The 19,195-nt window shown below is 40.9% G+C and overlaps 1 protein-coding gene across 7 annotated transcripts; it reads left to right on the forward strand.

The window, feature by feature from the left end:
• The first annotated feature begins 969 nt into the window (after positions 1-969).
• LOC308293610 (uncharacterized protein) lies at positions 970-19,088 on the forward strand. Of its 7 annotated transcripts, none has more exons than XM_080736197.1 (18): positions 970-1,105; positions 1,693-1,763; positions 2,120-2,269; positions 3,384-3,464; positions 5,829-6,056; positions 7,109-7,369; positions 8,451-8,711; positions 9,386-9,484; positions 9,781-9,840; positions 10,462-10,521; positions 10,931-11,017; positions 11,691-11,789; positions 12,081-12,140; positions 12,761-12,820; positions 13,230-13,316; positions 13,990-14,088; positions 14,380-14,439; positions 16,217-19,088. In XM_080736197.1, the coding sequence occupies exons 2-18, from the start codon at positions 1,721-1,723 to the stop codon at positions 16,990-16,992; spliced, it is 2,571 nt and encodes an 856-aa protein (XP_080592323.1). In that variant the 5' UTR covers positions 970-1,105; positions 1,693-1,720; the 3' UTR covers positions 16,993-19,088. The 7 variants fall into 7 exon arrangements, with proteins under 7 accessions (XP_080592323.1, XP_080592325.1, XP_080592326.1 ...); XM_080736199.1 differs by having other exon boundaries at positions 9,790-9,840; XM_080736200.1 differs by having other exon boundaries at positions 5,871-6,056.
• The last annotated feature ends 107 nt before the right edge of the window (positions 19,089-19,195 follow it).

Raw genomic sequence — 19,195 nt, forward strand, 5'->3', positions numbered from 1 at the left:
TATGAGCGAATCGCAACGGCGATCAACGTCACGTGATGTTCGGCCATTTTTACCCAAGCAGTTCAAAAACAAGGAAAGCGATGAGACTCGGTGAAGTTTTAGTAAACATTAATTTATTAGAAACATATGGACTAACACATGCCATCGAGTGGGCTCATAGGTAGATATAAAGCTGTTTCGACGATGAGGTGAGCAACTTCATGATTTAAACATGTTTTGAGGCGATTAGGGACGTGGAGGCTCAACCAGCCAGAGCTATTTGACTCTGCTTTATAACTCCAGGAGAGACGTAACCTCCGCATATTAGCGCCCTCTACTGGAAGTTATAATTTATGGCTAAGACTGGAGCATACATGGACAACTAGATAGCTGGCGACGCTGGGGAGTGGGGACAAATGCGCCCCCCACCTTCACATAATGCTGATTTCAGCTATTTCAATTGGTTATTGATTTCAGCTGTTACAATTCCAATATTCCAAACATGTGAACATCATGACCCACTTTCTTTAATTACTTAAACTAGCATTTTCTTTATGTCCAATGTATTTGTATTTAAGTTCATAAAGACAAGTTAACATAAGAACATACATAAAAAAAGGGAAAATTGCTTAGTCTGTATTATGCCCTCTGCCTCTGGAGTCAAACTTGCCCACCCCTGCCGTAGAGGTACACGTGTAGCCGGACAACTTTTCTGTATTAAACTACACCTCCTGAAATGGCGTACATACATTTGGGGAATATTGTGTGGCTAATTGTGACGATTGGGTCCAATATTTAGTTCAGTGAGTGACCCACTGTGATTGCCGGGGCTGTACCATAGAGTATGGGCTGTACCCATCTCCCAAGTTAACTCCAACCTGCTTCCTGCCTCCTAAAAAGGTGTCAACCTACTTCACGCAGACAAGGGAAGCAAACCAAAGATGGCGTGTCTGGTCTTGCTATTTTCGTCTTGGTTGCTATTTCCGGTCTTAGGTACGACCACATGAGATCTCGTTGTAAACATGTAAAGAAACGAAAGAGAAAGAAGCGTTCCCTTCCGCCTGTACGTATGTCTGTCTGGTGACATATGGGTCAAATTCCACCGTATTGCTTAAAAGAGGACCCGGTAAGATATAGTCACTTTACTTACTTATACGTTGAGATGTGCGCTGCGACGTAGTTTTAATTAAAACGTGTTTGATGAATACTTTATGTTTGGAAACCCCCCGTTGCCTGATGTTTTTCCGCCCGCCCCGTCGTGCTGAATAGCCTGGTGGTGACGCGAGGTTAGCCTGATGTCAACACTGATCAGCCGACTGTCCAGTGTCCAGCTGAATGTGTGCCAATCATAACTCTAATCTGGTGCTAATACATTAACTTTGGCAGTCTAGAAGAACTGAACGAGAGAGACACTGAGCACATTTGTTCATAGAAAGTAAGAGAGAGGGCCGGTGATGTGTAGTATTTGTTTTTTTTTTTAGCACTAGCTTAGCCTTGGATCAAGATCTGATAGTCTGACTTTCGTAACTCGGATACGAAAGCAGAAGTTGGACTCGATAAAAACATCTATGATAGCTAACGCTAGGTTAACGTTACTGTTATAGTCTTTCTTGGCTCAAACACCCGGAAGAAACGTTTTTTTTATTATTATTTTTTTATCTGATTTATCATGATTTTAACCACTTGTCTTGACCCCCCACTGTCCAAATGTAGCTTTGAAAGCCCTCACTTCCAATGAATCATGGAAGACCCTGATGGCACACTCACAGAGAATCCTCCGCCAGGTAAGGCCCAGTGGTGGACAGTATAGTGCATTGGATACAAGAAGAGTGGGCACCTGTGGACACTTCGATGTTAAATTGGCTTTTTTTGTGCCCATAATTGTCTAGCAATTGTAAAGATAAATAGGCCTTAAATGTCAATTGTTCTAGCATGTTCATATCACTTGTAGCCTTCAGAACTTTAATGTTTATTAGTAGCCTATTGTATATTTGTATGTAATTAAATGTTTCTTAGAATGTTGAGTCGATCGACGCTAATCTTGATTTTTGAGAGTCCTGGACCAACGAATATCGATTCACTCTCACTCAAAGGTACTTGGTTCCAGGTTGTGTAAATTACATTTCTCTGACTGACTCAGAATCCCCCAACAAGAACATCAAAGTGGAGACTGTGGGAGCAACGCATGACGGTGATGAAATGGAAGTCGAGGAAAAGGATGATCATTCAGAAAATGCTGAAGACCAGCAAATGACCCAAACAGAAGATTCCTGCGTTACTACTCTGCAGCGTAAGACTTGTCCTGGTTACTTGACATTTCAGTGTGGTGTTTTGTATGATTAAATGATTAGACAATATTGGAATGATGGCGATGACAGGATCATGGAACTTGTTCAGAATAGTTGTAGGAGTTTTGAAATCCGACGTGATCTAATATGACCTCGGCAATCAGCCGAGTGAGCGTGAATCGATAATCGGGAGAAGAGAGCGAGAAGTGAGCTGAGAGAGACGGAGAGGGTGCAGTCTCTCTAAGACCAAGGCTACACTAATCTGGATCTTTTTCTAAACTGAGATATCCATGTCCACACAACCAAAATATCTAGGTCTAAAAAAAATCCATGCCTACACGGATCCACTGAGAATCGGATATTTTGGTAAATCTTCACTTGTTTATCTGGTTTCAAAAAGATACGGTTTAGTGGCAGAAATCTCCAGCTTCGTGTGGCTGCAAGCCCCAATCGCACAAAGAAAGGTCCAGATTCAGAAAGATCCAGATTCGTGTAGCCTATAGGCCTAACAGTGGCGTGCATCATAGAATAATGTAGATGGAGCCAGGGGTTTACAAACTTTTTTGACTCAAGCTCAACGCACCACAATGTGACGTGTTTTGAGCTTGTAGATCTGCTATTTTTGGTGAAGAGAGTTAGCTGTAGATGGAAAAAGAACTCATCAAGTACAGTGCAAATCAGGTCTTTTTTTACTAGGTATAGTGAAGTGATATCGATGTAGTGATATTGATAAATTCCAAATATTCCAAATATCAGATTATTCTGAGGCACCCCTGGACTGGAATCACAGCACCCACTTTGGGAAACCCTGGACTACGCAGTCAAATGGTTAACTAAAGAAATTGATTTAAACTAAAAGCTGTAGAGTCATTGGAGTGTCAGAAAGGTACTACTGTATGCAGTGTACAGTATGTACGTGTGAGCCGAAAATAGCTAATCAACAAGCTCACAATGCGCTGAGTGTGAGCTTGTTCATTGGCTATATTAACTATTTTTTATATATTTTGTTAAACTATGCTAAATATTCGATTTATTTTAGGGAAAATATTACATTTTGTTATATTATTTTAAACTTTAACAAAGTGTCTCTTCCTTATACCTGCTTTTTTCTATCAGCCTCTCCAAAGTCCACCACCTCCACAGGTCCAACAGACAAGCCTGACGTAAAGGACCAAGAAAGTCCTGCGGAAGATCAAGGTAATGGTGAACCTTGATTTTATGTCAATTCTTTTTATGAATTGTTTATTGGCAGTTTCCTTAATGTTTTATTTGACACTGCATTGTATACGCTTTGTGCCTTGTATTTTTTATAAAGTACTACAATGTATAAATCATTATCTTACCATCTTTTCTCTACCATCTGATGGATATTATGTTGTGTGTATTTGTTTGTCCCTGTTCAAGTTCAAGTCAGTTTATTGTCTGTTTACACAGAAATGTGTTGTAATGTGCAACAAGTGCCAGCATACAAGAAACACTAAAAGAAATACACCACATAATGACACAGAGAACACAGGCAAATGTGGACAAAAAAAGTCCAGACCTGCCAACCTGTACGCATTTTGCGTATTGAGCACGCATTTTAGGTCTCTGTACGCAGGTACGCAAACTCCTCTAACGGCTACGCATTTTTGGTTCGGGGGATGGTAACCGATGGTAACACATAACACATTCTGCGTTGTGTTGTGTCTCAAAGTGAGGCCAACATTTTTGCTCCATGCCGTGTAGTTCTCCCAGGCACCACATGAATGGTGTGTGAATGGGGTGCATGGCGCTGCGGAGCACTAGAACGGAAGCGATGCTCATTTTGTCGGTAGAAGAAGAATTTAACCGAATGGCCGCGGACGGAGTTTGTTTTGTTTTGGTCATAGACGAGTTATAAGAAGAAGGTTTTGGTTTAGTTTCAGCATGCACACATCTCACAGCGACGCGTTATCGCTCGGATTTCACATAGCGGCGATATTAATCAGATTAATTTATAAAGAAGATACTACGGAGAATGGCCGTGGTGTGCTGCCAACGAGTCTTAACAGGTAAGCTAATAATAAACTTTTAAAACCCTCCTCTGAGGTGAATTCACATGTCATAGCAGCCACGAGGGTGAGAATTGGTGAAATCTCGTACTATGCCTAACCTAAACCTATCTTGCGACGCTGGTGAAACAAAACAACGAGCGGCTGTGGTCCGCCTGGAGCTGTGGTGTTGTGTATGAAGCCCGTGTTGTAATTCGTCATACGACGGTGTTGCAGCGAGCAACCAGTCAAAACGTGTGACCCAGGGCTTAGTACAATGAACTGAAGCATACATTGGCCATGATTGGATAACATACTGGGCTGCCTGTTCCACTTTATCTCTAAATGAGTATGAATGAATGAATTAGGCCCATGTGTATTGTCAAACACATTAACAGTGAACAAATTATTTATCACCTTTGAATATATGAAGACATTAATGGTCTATCAACAATGAGTAGCCTGCAGCCTATATGAATGAATATACAGACTAGGCTGTATGTGATCTATACACAATGTAGGCCTATATATCAATTAATGAATGCACTAGAAACCTACATGAGTTGAATACCTTCAACTTCATGCAAATCATGCACAGAAATATGGTTTTATTTAGGCTGCTCAATTAACAAAGACACAGGTTTATGTAAATAGCCTACAATGAAAAGCTATTTTGCAATTTGAATAACAGGATTATATTGATGTATGATCATTCCTGAAGTCACTGGTGACTGTTTTGCGAGTCTATTGTTAACTAACTCTGAGCAAGTGCATTTAGTATATTTTATTAAAGATTTGTCAACAATATTGCCAAAGCAACATTACTGTATTGCCTGGTAATACTAGCCTACTTTTTCTCCAGACCAAATGGCATTTTTATTTAAAAGGTTGTTCTAACATCTTGCCTCCTCCTATTAGTGTAAGTCAAGACATGCAATGTGCTACATTTCTGGTGTGAAATTTTGTTAACATAACTGTAAAGGTCCCACCCAAAAAGGTGCATGGAACCCCCCAAAATATATGCTGTTTTGTGCGGGAAAACAACAAAAATTGCACCGCGGGCGCTGCGGGTGCCGCGCGGGCACGAAGTGCCCGCGCATGAGTACTCAAAATAATTTGCCAGGGTTGGCAGGTCTGAGTCTCATGTAGTCATTTGGGCTTCAGAAATCAAACTGGAACTGACAGTTTGCCTGTCATACACGCACACAGGCACTCTGGTGTGTAGCAAACATAAACAAATCAAACTTCAGGGCTTAATATCATAATATGTCTAAATACTGTGAGTGAATTGCCTTTAGCGATTGTCTCTGGCTTCAAGCTTCTCGTCTTTTTCCTCTCACGAGTTAAGGGACAGTCTGAAGCTGGAGCTGACAATTTGCCAGTTCTGAAACAGAGAAGTAGAAATTTCTGATCAGTCAGGATATCTGCGACTCTCCATTACTTTGTCCTACAGACAGTCAGCCTTATATAGCGATGTAGCCTTTAATACTCATAGAAGAACACACAGGCTAATGTAGTGTACTCTCCTTTGCTGCACAATCTCCACCAGAAGCTGCACAATCTCCACCAGAAGCTGCACAATCTCCACCAGAAGCTGCACAATCTCCACCAGAAGCTGCACAATCTCCACCAGAAGCTGCACAATCTCCACCAGAAGAAGACCCTGGTAGTACGGAGATTGATGCTCCACTAAAGAGTGAAGAACATGGAAACCGTGATGAATCAAGAGACACAAGCAGCGACACTGAGGAAGACAAGGCCAGGCATGAATTAAATGGTAAAGTTGACCTATGGGAATCTATTTAAACTAAAAACGTTACCAGAAAGTTACTACTGTATGCAGTTTATGTATGTGTGAGTCTTTGTGTGACTCTTTGTGCCATGTCTCTTTATTCTGTTGCGCATTTCTTTTATAAAGCTCTTCATAACTTAGTTTTGATAGGTGCTACAGTGTCTTCTAAATCATTATCTTACCATTGTTTCTCTACCTTCTGATGGATATTATGTTGTGTGTATTTGCTTGTCCCTGTTGTGCCCACATATATGACAGAGAACACAGGCAAATGTGGACAAAAAAGGTCACATGTAGTCATTTAGGCTGCAGAAACCAAACTGGAGCCGACAGTTTACCTTTTCTGAACGGAAGTAGAAATCGCTGTTCTCCCTGATAGTGACTCTCCATTACTCTTTCTTAACCCATTTAGGCCTAGAATTATTGACTGCTTTAACCAGTGAAAAATAGCAGATATACAAGCTCACAGCGCGGCACCGAGTGCCGCGCTGTGAGCTTGTAGATCTGCTATTTTTGAAAAAGTCCTGAAAATGTGTGCAAATCTTTTAATATATGTATTTTCAAAGCGAACGTTTTATAATTCAAATTTTGCTTCTGGGTGGTCCCCGGAACTAGATAATTTTGAGATGGGGGTCCGTGGCCAAATACATATCATTTTGGGGGTCCTTCACATGAAAAGGTTTGAGAACTACTGACATAGTAGTCTCTCAAGAACAGACTAACTGAGCTCCAGTGAAGTGAAAAGGACCTTTTCTATGACGATGGCTGGCCAGATTGCTGACATAGAAACAGGTTTTTTCCAAAAATCTTAGAAGGATTCAAAAGACACTTATAGAATCGGGGTCAAAATTCTAATTTTCACGATTTTTCAAAAATAGCAGATCTACAAGCTCGCAGCGCGGCACTCGGTGCCGCGCTGTGAGCTTGTATATCTGCTATTTCTTTATATTTAAAGCATAAAATATTGCGTCATAATGTGTTCAGGCCTAAATGGGTTAAAGTCAGTCATAGTGACTATCCATTTCTCTTTCTTACAGTCAGTCAGCCTGAGATGGCACCACCAGAAGAACCTCCACCAGAAGAAGACCACAGCAGTAAGGAGAGTGACTCCATTCTTACAGTCAGTCAGCCTGAGATGGCTCCACCAGAAGAACCTCCACCAGAAGAAGACCACAGCAGTAAGGAGAGTGACTCCATTCTTACAGTCAGTCAGCCTGAGATGGCACCACCAGAAGAACCTCCACCAGACGAAGACCACAGCAGTAAGGAGAGTGACCTTGGGGAAGCATCATCACTGGGTAGGTTGTGTTCGCCCTTGTCCATTGATTAGGACACCTACGACAAATTGGCGAGTCTGAGGAGCATTTATTCTCCGTAATGAACAGATGCTACTGAAGTGAACAGCGGGGTTGTGTGTGGGTTAGTAACTGCATCAGTAGGTCTGTCACAATTATTACATAATCGTCTAATCGCGATTATTTGACATTATCGCAATTATTTTGCCATAATCGTCATAATCGTGAATGTTGAAAAATCTCCGAAATAGTGGAAATAGCAGATCTACAAGCTCACAACGCGTCGCATCGCGACGCGTTGTGAGCTTGTAGATCGGCTATTTCCGCTATCAAAGTTATTTTTTAAGTAGTAAGTTGTCAAATATGTCAGTAATTTCTTTGTATATTTAGGTTATGTGTCATATCTACCATGTACAACTTCAAAGCCTACAAGCCATTACTCTTTCTTAACCCATTTAGGCCTAGAATTATTGACTGCTTTAACCAGTGAAAAATAGCAGATATACAAGCTCACAGCGCGGCACCGAGTGCCGCGCTGTGAGCTTGTAGATCTGCTATTTTTGAAAAAGTCCTGAAAATGTGTGCAAATCTTTTAATATATGTATTTTCAAAGCGAACGTTTTATAATTCAAATTTTGCTTCTGGGTGGTCCCCGGAACTAGATAATTTTGAGATGGGGGTCCGTGGCCAAATACATATCATTTTGGGGGTCCTTCACATGAAAAGGTTTGAGAACCACTGACATAGTAGTCTCTCAAGAACAGACTAACTGAGCTCCAGTGAAGTGAAAAGGACCTTTTCTATGACGATGGCTGGCCAGATTGCTGACATAGAAACAGGTTTTTTCCAAAAATCTTAGAAGGATTCAAAAGACACTTATAGAATCGGGGTCAAAATTCTAATTTTCACGATTTTTCAAAAATAGCAGATCTACAAGCTCGCAGCGCGGCACTCGGTGCCGCGCTGTGAGCTTGTATATCTGCTATTTCTTTATATTTAAAGCATAAAATATTGCGTCATAATGTGTTCAGGCCTAAATGGGTTAAAGTCAGTCATAGTGACTATCCATTTCTCTTTCTTACAGTCAGTCAGCCTGAGATGGCACCACCAGAAGAACCTCCACCAGAAGAAGACCACAGCAGTAAGGAGAGTGACTCCATTCTTACAGTCAGTCAGCCTGAGATGGCTCCACCAGAAGAACCTCCACCAGAAGAAGACCACAGCAGTAAGGAGAGTGACTCCATTCTTACAGTCAGTCAGCCTGAGATGGCACCACCAGAAGAACCTCCACCAGACGAAGACCACAGCAGTAAGGAGAGTGACCTTGGGGAAGCATCATCACTGGGTAGGTTGTGTTCGCCCTTGTCCATTGATTAGGACACCTACGACAAATTGGCGAGTCTGAGGAGCATTTATTCTCCGTAATGAACAGATGCTACTGAAGTGAACAGCGGGGTTGTGTGTGGGTTAGTAACTGCATCAGTAGGTCTGTCACAATTATTACATAATCGTCTAATCGCGATTATTTGACATTATCGCAATTATTTTGTCATAATCGTCATAATCGTGAATGTTGAAAAATCTCCGAAATAGTGGAAATAGCAGATCTACAAGCTCACAACGCGTCGCATCGCGACGCGTTGTGAGCTTGTAGATCGGCTATTTCCACTATCAAAGTTATTTTTTTAAGTAGTAAGTTGTCAAATATGTCAGTAATTTCTTTGTATATTTAGGTTATGTGTCATATCTACCATGTACAACTTCAAAGCCTACAAGCCAAACAGAAATGTAATTATCACGACAAAATCACAATTAAATCGTTAATCGCCAATTATTTGAGTGACAATTAATCGTCATGTAAAATGTCATATCGTGACAGCCCTATGCATCAGAACCAACTGACCGTCTGCCACTATTAGCGAGCATGTGAGACAGGGAGTTATCAACAGCTATTGTATCTTGAATACACAAAGCTCATAACGTGACAACATGTTATCTTTAACAACCTTTATAACACAGGCACATCAGAGAATGAAGTAGACGGAGACCATGATGAACCAACAGACGCAAATAAAGGCCCTGAGAAAGACACAGAAAAGGAGTCTACGCAGTCAAAAGGTTACATAAAGAAATTGATTTAAACTGAAAACTGTACAGTCCATTAGTGTCAGAAAGGTACCACTGTATGCAATGTTTGTATGTGTGAGCCGACAATAGCTAATCAACAAGTTCACAATGCGCTGTGAGTGTGAGCTTGTACATTGGCTATAATCACCTTTTTTTTTTTCTTTCTTTTTTTTTCTGTTAAATATTAAAATCTTTTTAGGGAACATGTCAAAATGTTGTTTCTCTTTACCAATGTGTCTCTTGCTTACACTTGCTGTTTTTAACCGGCTTCTCCAAACTCTCCACAGGTTCAACAGACAAGCCTGATGGTGTCGTAAAGGACCAAGAAAGTCCTGCAGGAGATCAAGGTAATGGTGAACTGAATCAAAAGGTTAACCTAAGGGAATCTATTTAAACTAAAAACTGTACCAGAAGGGTTCTACTGTAATGCAGTGTGTGTATGTATGTGTGAGCCGAAAATAGCTAATCTACAAGCTCAAGCACAGGGTTGTGTGTGGTTTAGTAACAGTGCATCAGAACCAACAATCGCATTCTCTGACCGTCACCCACTATTAGCGAGCATGTAGGTACAGATCCATAAAAAATAAAGAATATTGTGAAGCTCCACTAAAGAGTGAAGAACATGGAAACAGCGACTCTGAGGAAGACAAAGAAACTGAGTCCAGGCATGAATTAAATGGTAAAGTTAACCTATGGGAATCTATTTAAACTAAAAACCTTAGCAGAAATGTACTACTGTATGCATTTTATGTATGTGTGAGCCGAAAATAGCGAATCTACAAGCTCACAATGCATCACAATGCGCTGTGAGTGTGAGCTTTATTCACACTATTATTGATATATATTGTTTTTATTTACTTTCTGGTAAATATTAGATTTTTTGAGGGAAAATGTCAAAATGTTGTTTATCTTTACCAATGTGTCTCTTCCTTACACCTGCTTTTTTTAAACCGGCTTCACCTCCACAGGTTCAACAGACAAGACTGACGGTGTCATAAAAAAAACAGAAACTCATGCTGGAGATCAAGGTAACGGTGAACCTTGATTTTATGTCAATTCTTTTTATGAATTGTAATTTCCTTAATGTTTTATTTGACAGCGCATTTTATACGCTTTGTGCCATGTCTCTTTATTCTGTTGCGCATTTCTTTTATAAAGCTCTTCATAACTTAGTTTTGATAAGTGCTACAGTGTCTTCTAAATCATTATCTTACCATTGTTTCTCTACCTTCTGATGGATATTATGTTGTGTGTATTTGCTTGTCCCTGTTGTGCCCACATATATGACAGAGAACACAGGCAAATGTGGACAAAAAAGGTCACATGTAGTCATTTAGGCTGCAGAAACCAAACTGGAGCCGACAGTTTACCTTTTCTGAACAGAAGTAGAAATCGCTGTTCTCCCTGATAGTGACTCTCTATTACTCTTTCTTACAGTCAGTCAGCCTGAGATGACACCACCAGAAGAACCTCCACCAGAAGAAGACCACAGCAGTAAGAAGAGTGACCTTTCATCATCACTGGGTAGGTTGTGTTCGCCCTTGTCCATTGATTAGGACACGTACAACAATGGTGGAGTCCGAGGAGCATTTATTCTCCGTAATAAACTGATGCTACTGAAGTGAACAGCAGGGTTGTGTGTGGGTTAGTAACTGCATCAGTAGGTCTGTCACAATTATTACATAATCGTCTAATCGCGATTATTTGACATTATCGCAATTATTTTGTCATAATCGTCATAATCGTGAATGTTGAAAAATCTCCGAAATAGTGGAAATAGCAGATCTACAAGCTCACAACGCGTCGCATCGCGACGCGTTGTGAGCTTGTAGATCGGCTATTTCCACTATCAAAGTTATTTTTTTAAGTAGTAAGTTGTCAAATATGTCAGTAATTTCTTTGTATATTTAGGTTATGTGTCATATCTACCATGTACAACTTCAAAGCCTACAAGCCAAACAGAAATGTAATTATCACGACAAAATCACAATTAAATCGTTAATCGCCAATTATTTGAGTGACAATTAATCGTCATGTAAAATGTCATATCGTGACAGCCCTATGCATCAGAACCAACTGACCGTCTGCCACTATTAGCGAGCATGTGAGACAGGGAGTTAGCAACAGCTATTTTATCTTGAATACACAAAGCTCATAACGTGACAACATGTTATCTATAAAAACCTTTATAACACAGGCACATCAGAGAATGAAGTAGACGGAGAACATGATGAAGCACCAGACGCAAATAAAGGCCCTGAGAAAGACACAGAAATGGAGTCCAAGCTGTCAAAAGGTTACCTAAAGAAATTGATTTAAACTGAAAACTGTACAGTCATTAGTGTCAGAAAGGTACCACTGTATGCAATGTTTGTATGTGAGCCGAAAATAGCTAATCAACAAGCTCACACACAATGCGCTGTGAGTGTGAGCTTGTACATTGGCTATAATCACTTTTTTTTTTCTTTTTTTTTCTGTTAAATATTAAAATCTTTTGAGGGAACATGTCAAAATGTTGTTTCTCTTTACCAATGTGTCTCTTGCTTACACTTGCTGTTTTTAACCGGCTTCTCCAAACTCTCCACAGGTTCAACAGACAAGCCTGATGGTGTCGTAAAGGACCAAGAAAGTCCTGCAGGAGATCAAGGTAATGGTGAACTGAATCAAAAGGTTAACCTAAGGGAATCTATTTAAACTAAAAACTGTACCAGAAGGGTTCTACTGTATGCAGTGTGTGTATGTATGTGTGAGCCGAAAATAGCTAATCTACAAGCTCAAGCACAGGGTTGTGTGTGGTTTAGTAACAGTGCATCAGAACCAACAATCGCATTCTCTGACCGTCACCCACTATTAGCGAGCATGTAGGTACAGATCCATAAAAAATAAAGAATATTGTGAAGCTCCACTAAAGAGTGAAGAACATGGAAACAGCGACTCTGAGGAAGACAAAGAAACTGAGTCCAGGCATGAATTAAATGGTAAAGTTAACCTATGGGAATCTATTTAAACTAAAAACCTTAGAAGAAATGTACTACTGTATGCATTTTATGTATGTGTGAGCCGAAAATAGCGAATCTACAAGCTCACAATGCATCACAATGCGCTGTGAGTGTGAGCTTTATTCACACTATTATTGATATATATTGTTTTTATTTACTTTCTGGTAAATATTAGATTTTTTGAGGGAAAATGTCAAAATGTTGTTTATCTTTACCAATGTGTCTCTTCCTTACACCTGCTTTTTTTAAACCGGCTTCACCTCCACAGGTTCAACAGACAAGACTGACGGTGTCATAAAAAAAACAGAAACTCATGCTGGAGATCAAGGTAACGGTGAACCTTGATTTTATGTCAATTCTTTTTATGAATTGTAATTTCCTTAATGTTTTATTTGACAGCGCATTTTATACGCTTTGTGCCATGTCTCTTTATTCTGTTGCGCATTTCTTTTATAAAGCTCTTCATAACTTAGTTTTGATAAGTGCTACAGTGTCTTCTAAATCATTATCTTACCATTGTTTCTCTACCTTCTGATGGATATTATGTTGTGTGTATTTGCTTGTCCCTGTTGTGCCCACATATATGACAGAGAACACAGGCAAATGTGGACAAAAAAGGTCACATGTAGTCATTTAGGCTGCAGAAACCAAACTGGAGCCGACAGTTTACCTTTTCTGAACAGAAGTAGAAATCGCTGTTCTCCCTGATAGTGACTCTCTATTACTCTTTCTTACAGTCAGTCAGCCTGAGATGACACCACCAGAAGAACCTCCACCAGAAGAAGACCACAGCAGTAAGAAGAGTGACCTTTCATCATCACTGGGTAGGTTGTGTTCGCCCTTGTCCATTGATTAGGACACGTACAACAATGGTGGAGTCCGAGGAGCATTTATTCTCCGTAATAAACTGATGCTACTGAAGTGAACAGCAGGGTTGTGTGTGGGTTAGTAACTGCATCAGTAGGTCTGTCACAATTATTACATAATCGTCTAATCGCGATTATTTGACATTATCGCAATTATTTTGTCATAATCGTCATAATCGTGAATGTTGAAAAATCTCCGAAATAGTGGAAATAGCAGATCTACAAGCTCACAACGCGTCGCATCGCGACGCGTTGTGAGCTTGTAGATCGGCTATTTCCACTATCAAAGTTATTTTTTTAAGTAGTAAGTTGTCAAATATGTCAGTAATTTCTTTGTATATTTAGGTTATGTGTCATATCTACCATGTACAACTTCAAAGCCTACAAGCCAAACAGAAATGTAATTATCACGACAAAATCACAATTAAATCGTTAATCGCCAATTATTTGAGTGACAATTAATCGTCATGTAAAATGTCATATCGTGACAGCCCTATGCATCAGAACCAACTGACCGTCTGCCACTATTAGCGAGCATGTGAGACAGGGAGTTAGCAACAGCTATTTTATCTTGAATACACAAAGCTCATAACGTGACAACATGTTATCTATAAAAACCTTTATAACACAGGCACATCAGAGAATGAAGTAGACGGAGAACATGATGAAGCACCAGACGCAAATAAAGGCCCTGAGAAAGACACAGAAATGGAGTCCAAGCAGTCAAAAGGTTACCTAAAGAAATTGATTTAAACTGAAAACTGTACAGTCATTAGTGTCAGAAAGGTACCACTGTATGCAATGTTTGTATGTGAGCCGAAAATAGCTAATCAACAAGCTCACACACAATGCGCTGTGAGTGTGAGCTTGTACATTGGCTATAATCACTTTTTTTTTTCTTTTTTTTCCTGTTAAATATTAAAATCTTTTGAGGGAACATGTCAAAATGTTGTTTCTCTTTACCAATGTGTCTCTTGCTTACACTTGCTGTTTTTAACCGGCTTCTCCAAACTCTCCACAGGTTCAACAGACAAGCCTGATGGTGTCGTAAAGGACCAAGAAAGTCCTGCAGGAGATCAAGGTAATGGTGAACTGAATCAAAAGGTTAACCTAAGGGAATCTATTTAAACTAAAAACTGTACCAGAAGGGTTCTACTGTAATGCAGTGTGTGTATGTATGTGTGAGCCGAAAATAGCTAATCTACAAGCTCAAGCACAGGGTTGTGTGTGGTTTAGTAACAGTGCATCAGAACCAACAATCGCATTCTCTGACCGTCACCCACTATTAGCGAGCATGTAGGTACAGATCCATAAAAAATAAAGAATATTGTGTAAAAGTAAATGTTCTTGAAACTTTAATATATTTCTTGAAAGCTTCATATATTCTAGATACATTACACATTCAGTGAATTATTCCAAACTTTTTCTTTTGTTAAATCCTTATGGCATACAGCTCTCGAATATCAAAAGTCCATATTTCAAAATATTACAATATTACACAAGACCACTCAAACAAGGATTTATAATAGAAAAATGTCAGTAATGATTTTGGGTGCTATGGCATCTGCAATGCTTTTTTACACAATATTCTATTTTTTTAGATGGATCTAAAATAGTTACAGCTATTTTAGCCTGAATACACAAACCTCATAACGCGACAACATATAACAACCGTAAGAAAGAACTTATGTGGTCATACACGCACACAGGCACTCTGGTGTGTAGCACCAAATAAACAAATCGAACTTTAGGACTTCATATATGTATCGTATAATAATAATAATAATAATATGTCTAAATACTGTGGGTGAATTAACTTTAGCGATTGTCACTGGCTTCAAGCTTCCCGTCTTTTTCCTCTCGCAATCTTGAGGTCGGATGCGTTGAAGATCTGGGTCCTTCTTCTTTCGTGTATCATCGTCCTTGATGATTGGTTTACAACATTTTATTTCACAAGATTTCTTGTTACTTAGGGGAGGCCATGTGGCTGGCTGTCGTCTTCTCCCCCTTGCACCAGCTTTTGAAAACCATTGGTCTCATTGTCTGTCATCATTGAGGATTGCATCAAGCTATTGCTGAGTGCCTGACACACCAAAGATGGTTATCTAACTATTCATTTAGCGAATGTCTGTCTGACCATCTGCATGCTGACATCACTGATACTACACACTACACAGTTTTGCCGCCATGGTAACCGTCTGTCTGCATGCTGACATCACGTCATAGTAATGACATCACAGACTGGCCTGGACACGGAACACCATGTATGGGCATAAAGATCTGCCCAACGGGCACTCCAACATTACTTCTGAGACTCCTACATTCAATCTCTCAGATACTCAGGGGTTAAAGTTCTCAGTCCTGGGGACTGATTTCAGTCTTGAGGATTCCATAGGGGCTATTTCTGAGATCAGTGCAGATCTGCAAAAAATACATAAATAAGGGGGAGGTGTAACGATGGCCGCGGCGTGAATGACAGTCGTCAAAACGCTAGTCAAGTGATCTCCAAACTAAAAAGCAGTTATAATTTCAAGATATGAGTATACAGACTAGCATAGAATACAACAGAACTTCAGAAGATACTTCTAAGCATGGATTGGCACCCACACAGTGAAGGCAGTTCAGAACTTCAGGGAAACACCCCAAATATTGGTGTGCGTTGCACCTGCCATGTTTCTAAAGTCACATATTGGGACATGGTCTGAAAATAAATTTCAGTCTTGGGATTTTTTGGGGCTTTAACCCCTGGATACTGTGCACACCCCCCGGCACAGGACTAGTTTACAGTAACAGTTGACGTAATTACAGAAGAAACAACTGACCTCTATACTGTCTTGTCTGTGTTGTGTTCTCTGTAGGTAACAACAGATTGTGGGGTATCATGGGCGTAGTCCTGGTTGCAGTCCTGGCCGTATGCCTTCACGCCTTCAGCTCTCAGTCTCCACCTGAGCAGAAGGAGGTGCGGCCGGTAGACGTCTTCCTCCAGGAACTGAAGCTGATCCAGTCCAGGTTCCCCACGCAGCGCCCCGAGCTGTGGCGGAGGGGCCGGATCCACCTGGAGAGACACCTCCTGATGGAGCATCCCACCGAGCCCGTCAGCCTCATCCTGACTGCCGGTCGTAAGGCAGAGAAGACCCTGCACTGCCTGGCCCGAGGCCTGGCCTCTGCCTTCTCCTCCGCCCACAACGCCTCCGTCCTCCACATCGACGGGGCCAACAAAGCCCACCTGGACAGTGACACGGTCAAGCTGGACATTGACAACCAGCTGCGGAGAGCTTTCGAAGGGGACAAGCCTGTGGCCGTCATCCACCGATTCGAGGAACTGCCTCCAGGCTCCACCCTCATCTTCTACCGCTACTGCGACCACGAGAACGCCGCCTACAAGAAGACCTCTCTGATCTTCACGGTGCTTCTGGCGGACGAGGAGGAGCTTCCCACGCGGCTCAGTCTCTGCGCCGTGGAGGAGATGGTGGACGACCACCTCAAGAAGAAGTTCCTCTCCGCCGGCCAGCCCGTCACCTTCGACCTGATGGACCTGGACAAATACAGCGGCCTGTGGAGCCGCATCTCACACCTTATTCTCCCTGTGGCCCCAGAGGAGACCATGGAACTTGAAGGCTGTCAAGAGACATAGAGACACTAAGGGCGGATTCACACTGCGGGCTCGGGTGCATACTCAAGACTACTTGGTAGATGTTTTGATATTTGATGAACGAGAGAACGGTGCGCTGCAAAGTGAAGCTATCGTTCCATGAACAAGGAAGTGGTGTCGCTTCTGCGAGGATGAAATGAACAAGTATTGGTCCACGGTCGTCACCATTAAGATACCAAGGATGCACCAGTGACGTTACTGTTATACGATGATTAGAGATGACGTTACATTGTGATGTTTCAAAGACAGTCGGCACACACTGCTTTGGTTGTGTATTGTTTTTCTGTTATTGATACAACTCAAGATAACGTCAGGAACACTTAATATTCGCTCTAAATTCTGACAAGATCTGTGACATGACATTTTATATCTCCCAAAGCCCCATAGTCAACAGCATCCCCGGGAGGCACATGAATACCATTACAGTTGAATGAAGTGTACTCTTGGGAGTCCAGGCACAGAAGAATGTTGGCCAATGTGAATGCTGGTCAGCGGGGACCAGGCAACTGTTTTCGGGAACAGTTCGAATCAGTCGGACCTCAGTGTGAATCCGCCCTAACGGCCTTATTTGAACTGCTCTTCTAACCACTTAAACCCTCCATGGCTCCATTCTTAGTCAAAATGGATCTACAGTTGTACAGAGTTACAACTGTACTGTTTTTTTTTGTGTTTTATTTCACTATTCCCCCCCCCCCCCCCCCCCCCCACACACACACACACAAGGGGTAAGGTGTACATAGGCCCCAAATTTCTTAGACAAAAAAAAAGAAATGGCTTGTATATCAGCTCATTTTGGCAAATGCCCACCTGGGAAGCAGAAGGTCCCAGGTTCGAGCCCCGGCAACGTGTCAAGGTAGCCCTGTGCAAGACGCGTGCGTGACCCTTGGGTCACCCATGTGTTCCCTAGTTGGTTTAGGGTTAGAACTTTGATGATGGAGACGGCTACTATATTTCCACACTCACTCCACAGGGCCACGCTGCACATACATACTGTCCGACAGAAACATCTCCATCTCCATATGTTAATTTTATTTCTTTCGTAAATGAATGCACTATACTTCGTCATTCTATGTCACAAAAGTACCAAAAATATCCGATCTCAAAACGCGTCGCTATGCAACGTTTTGAGCTTGTAGATCCTGAGCTTGAATTGGAATCCTGGATCATTTTTTGCTATTTTTTTAATTGGAATACTGAAAATTATCTTTTTATTTCAATTATGTTAACTTCATGAACTCAAATACAAATACATTGGACATAAATAACTAGTCATTAAGCTACTGATATAGGGTGAAGTAATTGAAGCGGTCATGTTTGCATGTTTGTAATTGTAACACAGCTGAAATCAATTATATATATCATCAGTAGTCCAATGTTAACCTGCGGTCAGCTGCCCATGTATGGGTTAGAATTAGCTTTAGGAACATATAGAACCCGGGGAACATACTGCCCCCCGGCCTACTCCTCCATGGGCAGCACTCTGCTGGGTGAGCTGAAAACGGAACGTCCCCCACGGGATGAAAAGGTTATTATTAAATAAATACACGCGCTCGCAGCCTCGCACGCACTTTTAGTTGGTGTTTGCCTGACATTGACTTTCACAGTGCTTGTATTGTTATTGTTAGCAGAAGGTTTTGGGGCCTTCTGTACAGTATACTACTGTATAAGGGCTTTTCTTTTTTTTTCCTTTTTTTTAAGCTGTGTATAGAAAATTCATCTTGAAAACCTTGATCTCAGAAAATACTTAAATTAACTTTGTCTCTGGCACTTTATTCTTTAAGCTTTCAGTGTTTAAATTTGAAATGTTTTATTGATTTGGAAGGATTTGTACAAATTATTTTTAAAAGGATAGTTGATTGTGGTCTCATGTTATGACATTTAGAAGTATTGTTTGGTTACAAATGACTAAATAATAATGTGAGGCAACACCCCTCTTGGTAGACTATATTACCTTGCAGGTTATAGTACTATTTTTATTCTTTGATAAGTCAGGGATTTTCTGAAATTGTAAAAAATGTTTTGTTTATTTGTTCTTTTTAAATGACAAGACGTGCATCAATGACATGTAAAGTGCCTTACAAAAATAAACCTTTAAATGTATTGTGCTCATTGTATGTTATAATTCGTATTGCCGCCAGGGGGCAGTACGTCCATACTGGTCATCTACTATTGCTACCCTGAATTC

Source organism: Nannobrachium achirus (assembly GCF_963921795.1).
Source record: "Nannobrachium achirus genome assembly, chromosome: 1".
Taxonomy (NCBI): Eukaryota; Metazoa; Chordata; class Actinopteri; order Myctophiformes; family Myctophidae; genus Nannobrachium; species Nannobrachium achirus.

Bases quoted from the DNA above. Each gene is read 5' to 3' on its own strand.
- LOC308293610 (XM_080736197.1), top strand. From the start codon at position 1,721: ATGGAAGACCCTGATGGCACACTCACAGAGAATCCTCCGCCAG. The intron at 9,485-9,780 runs GTTACATAAAGA...AACTCTCCACAG, and splicing joins GGAGTCTACGCAGTCAAAAG to GTTCAACAGACAAGCCTGAT. The intron at 14,089-14,379 runs GTTACCTAAAGA...AACTCTCCACAG, and splicing joins GGAGTCCAAGCAGTCAAAAG to GTTCAACAGACAAGCCTGAT.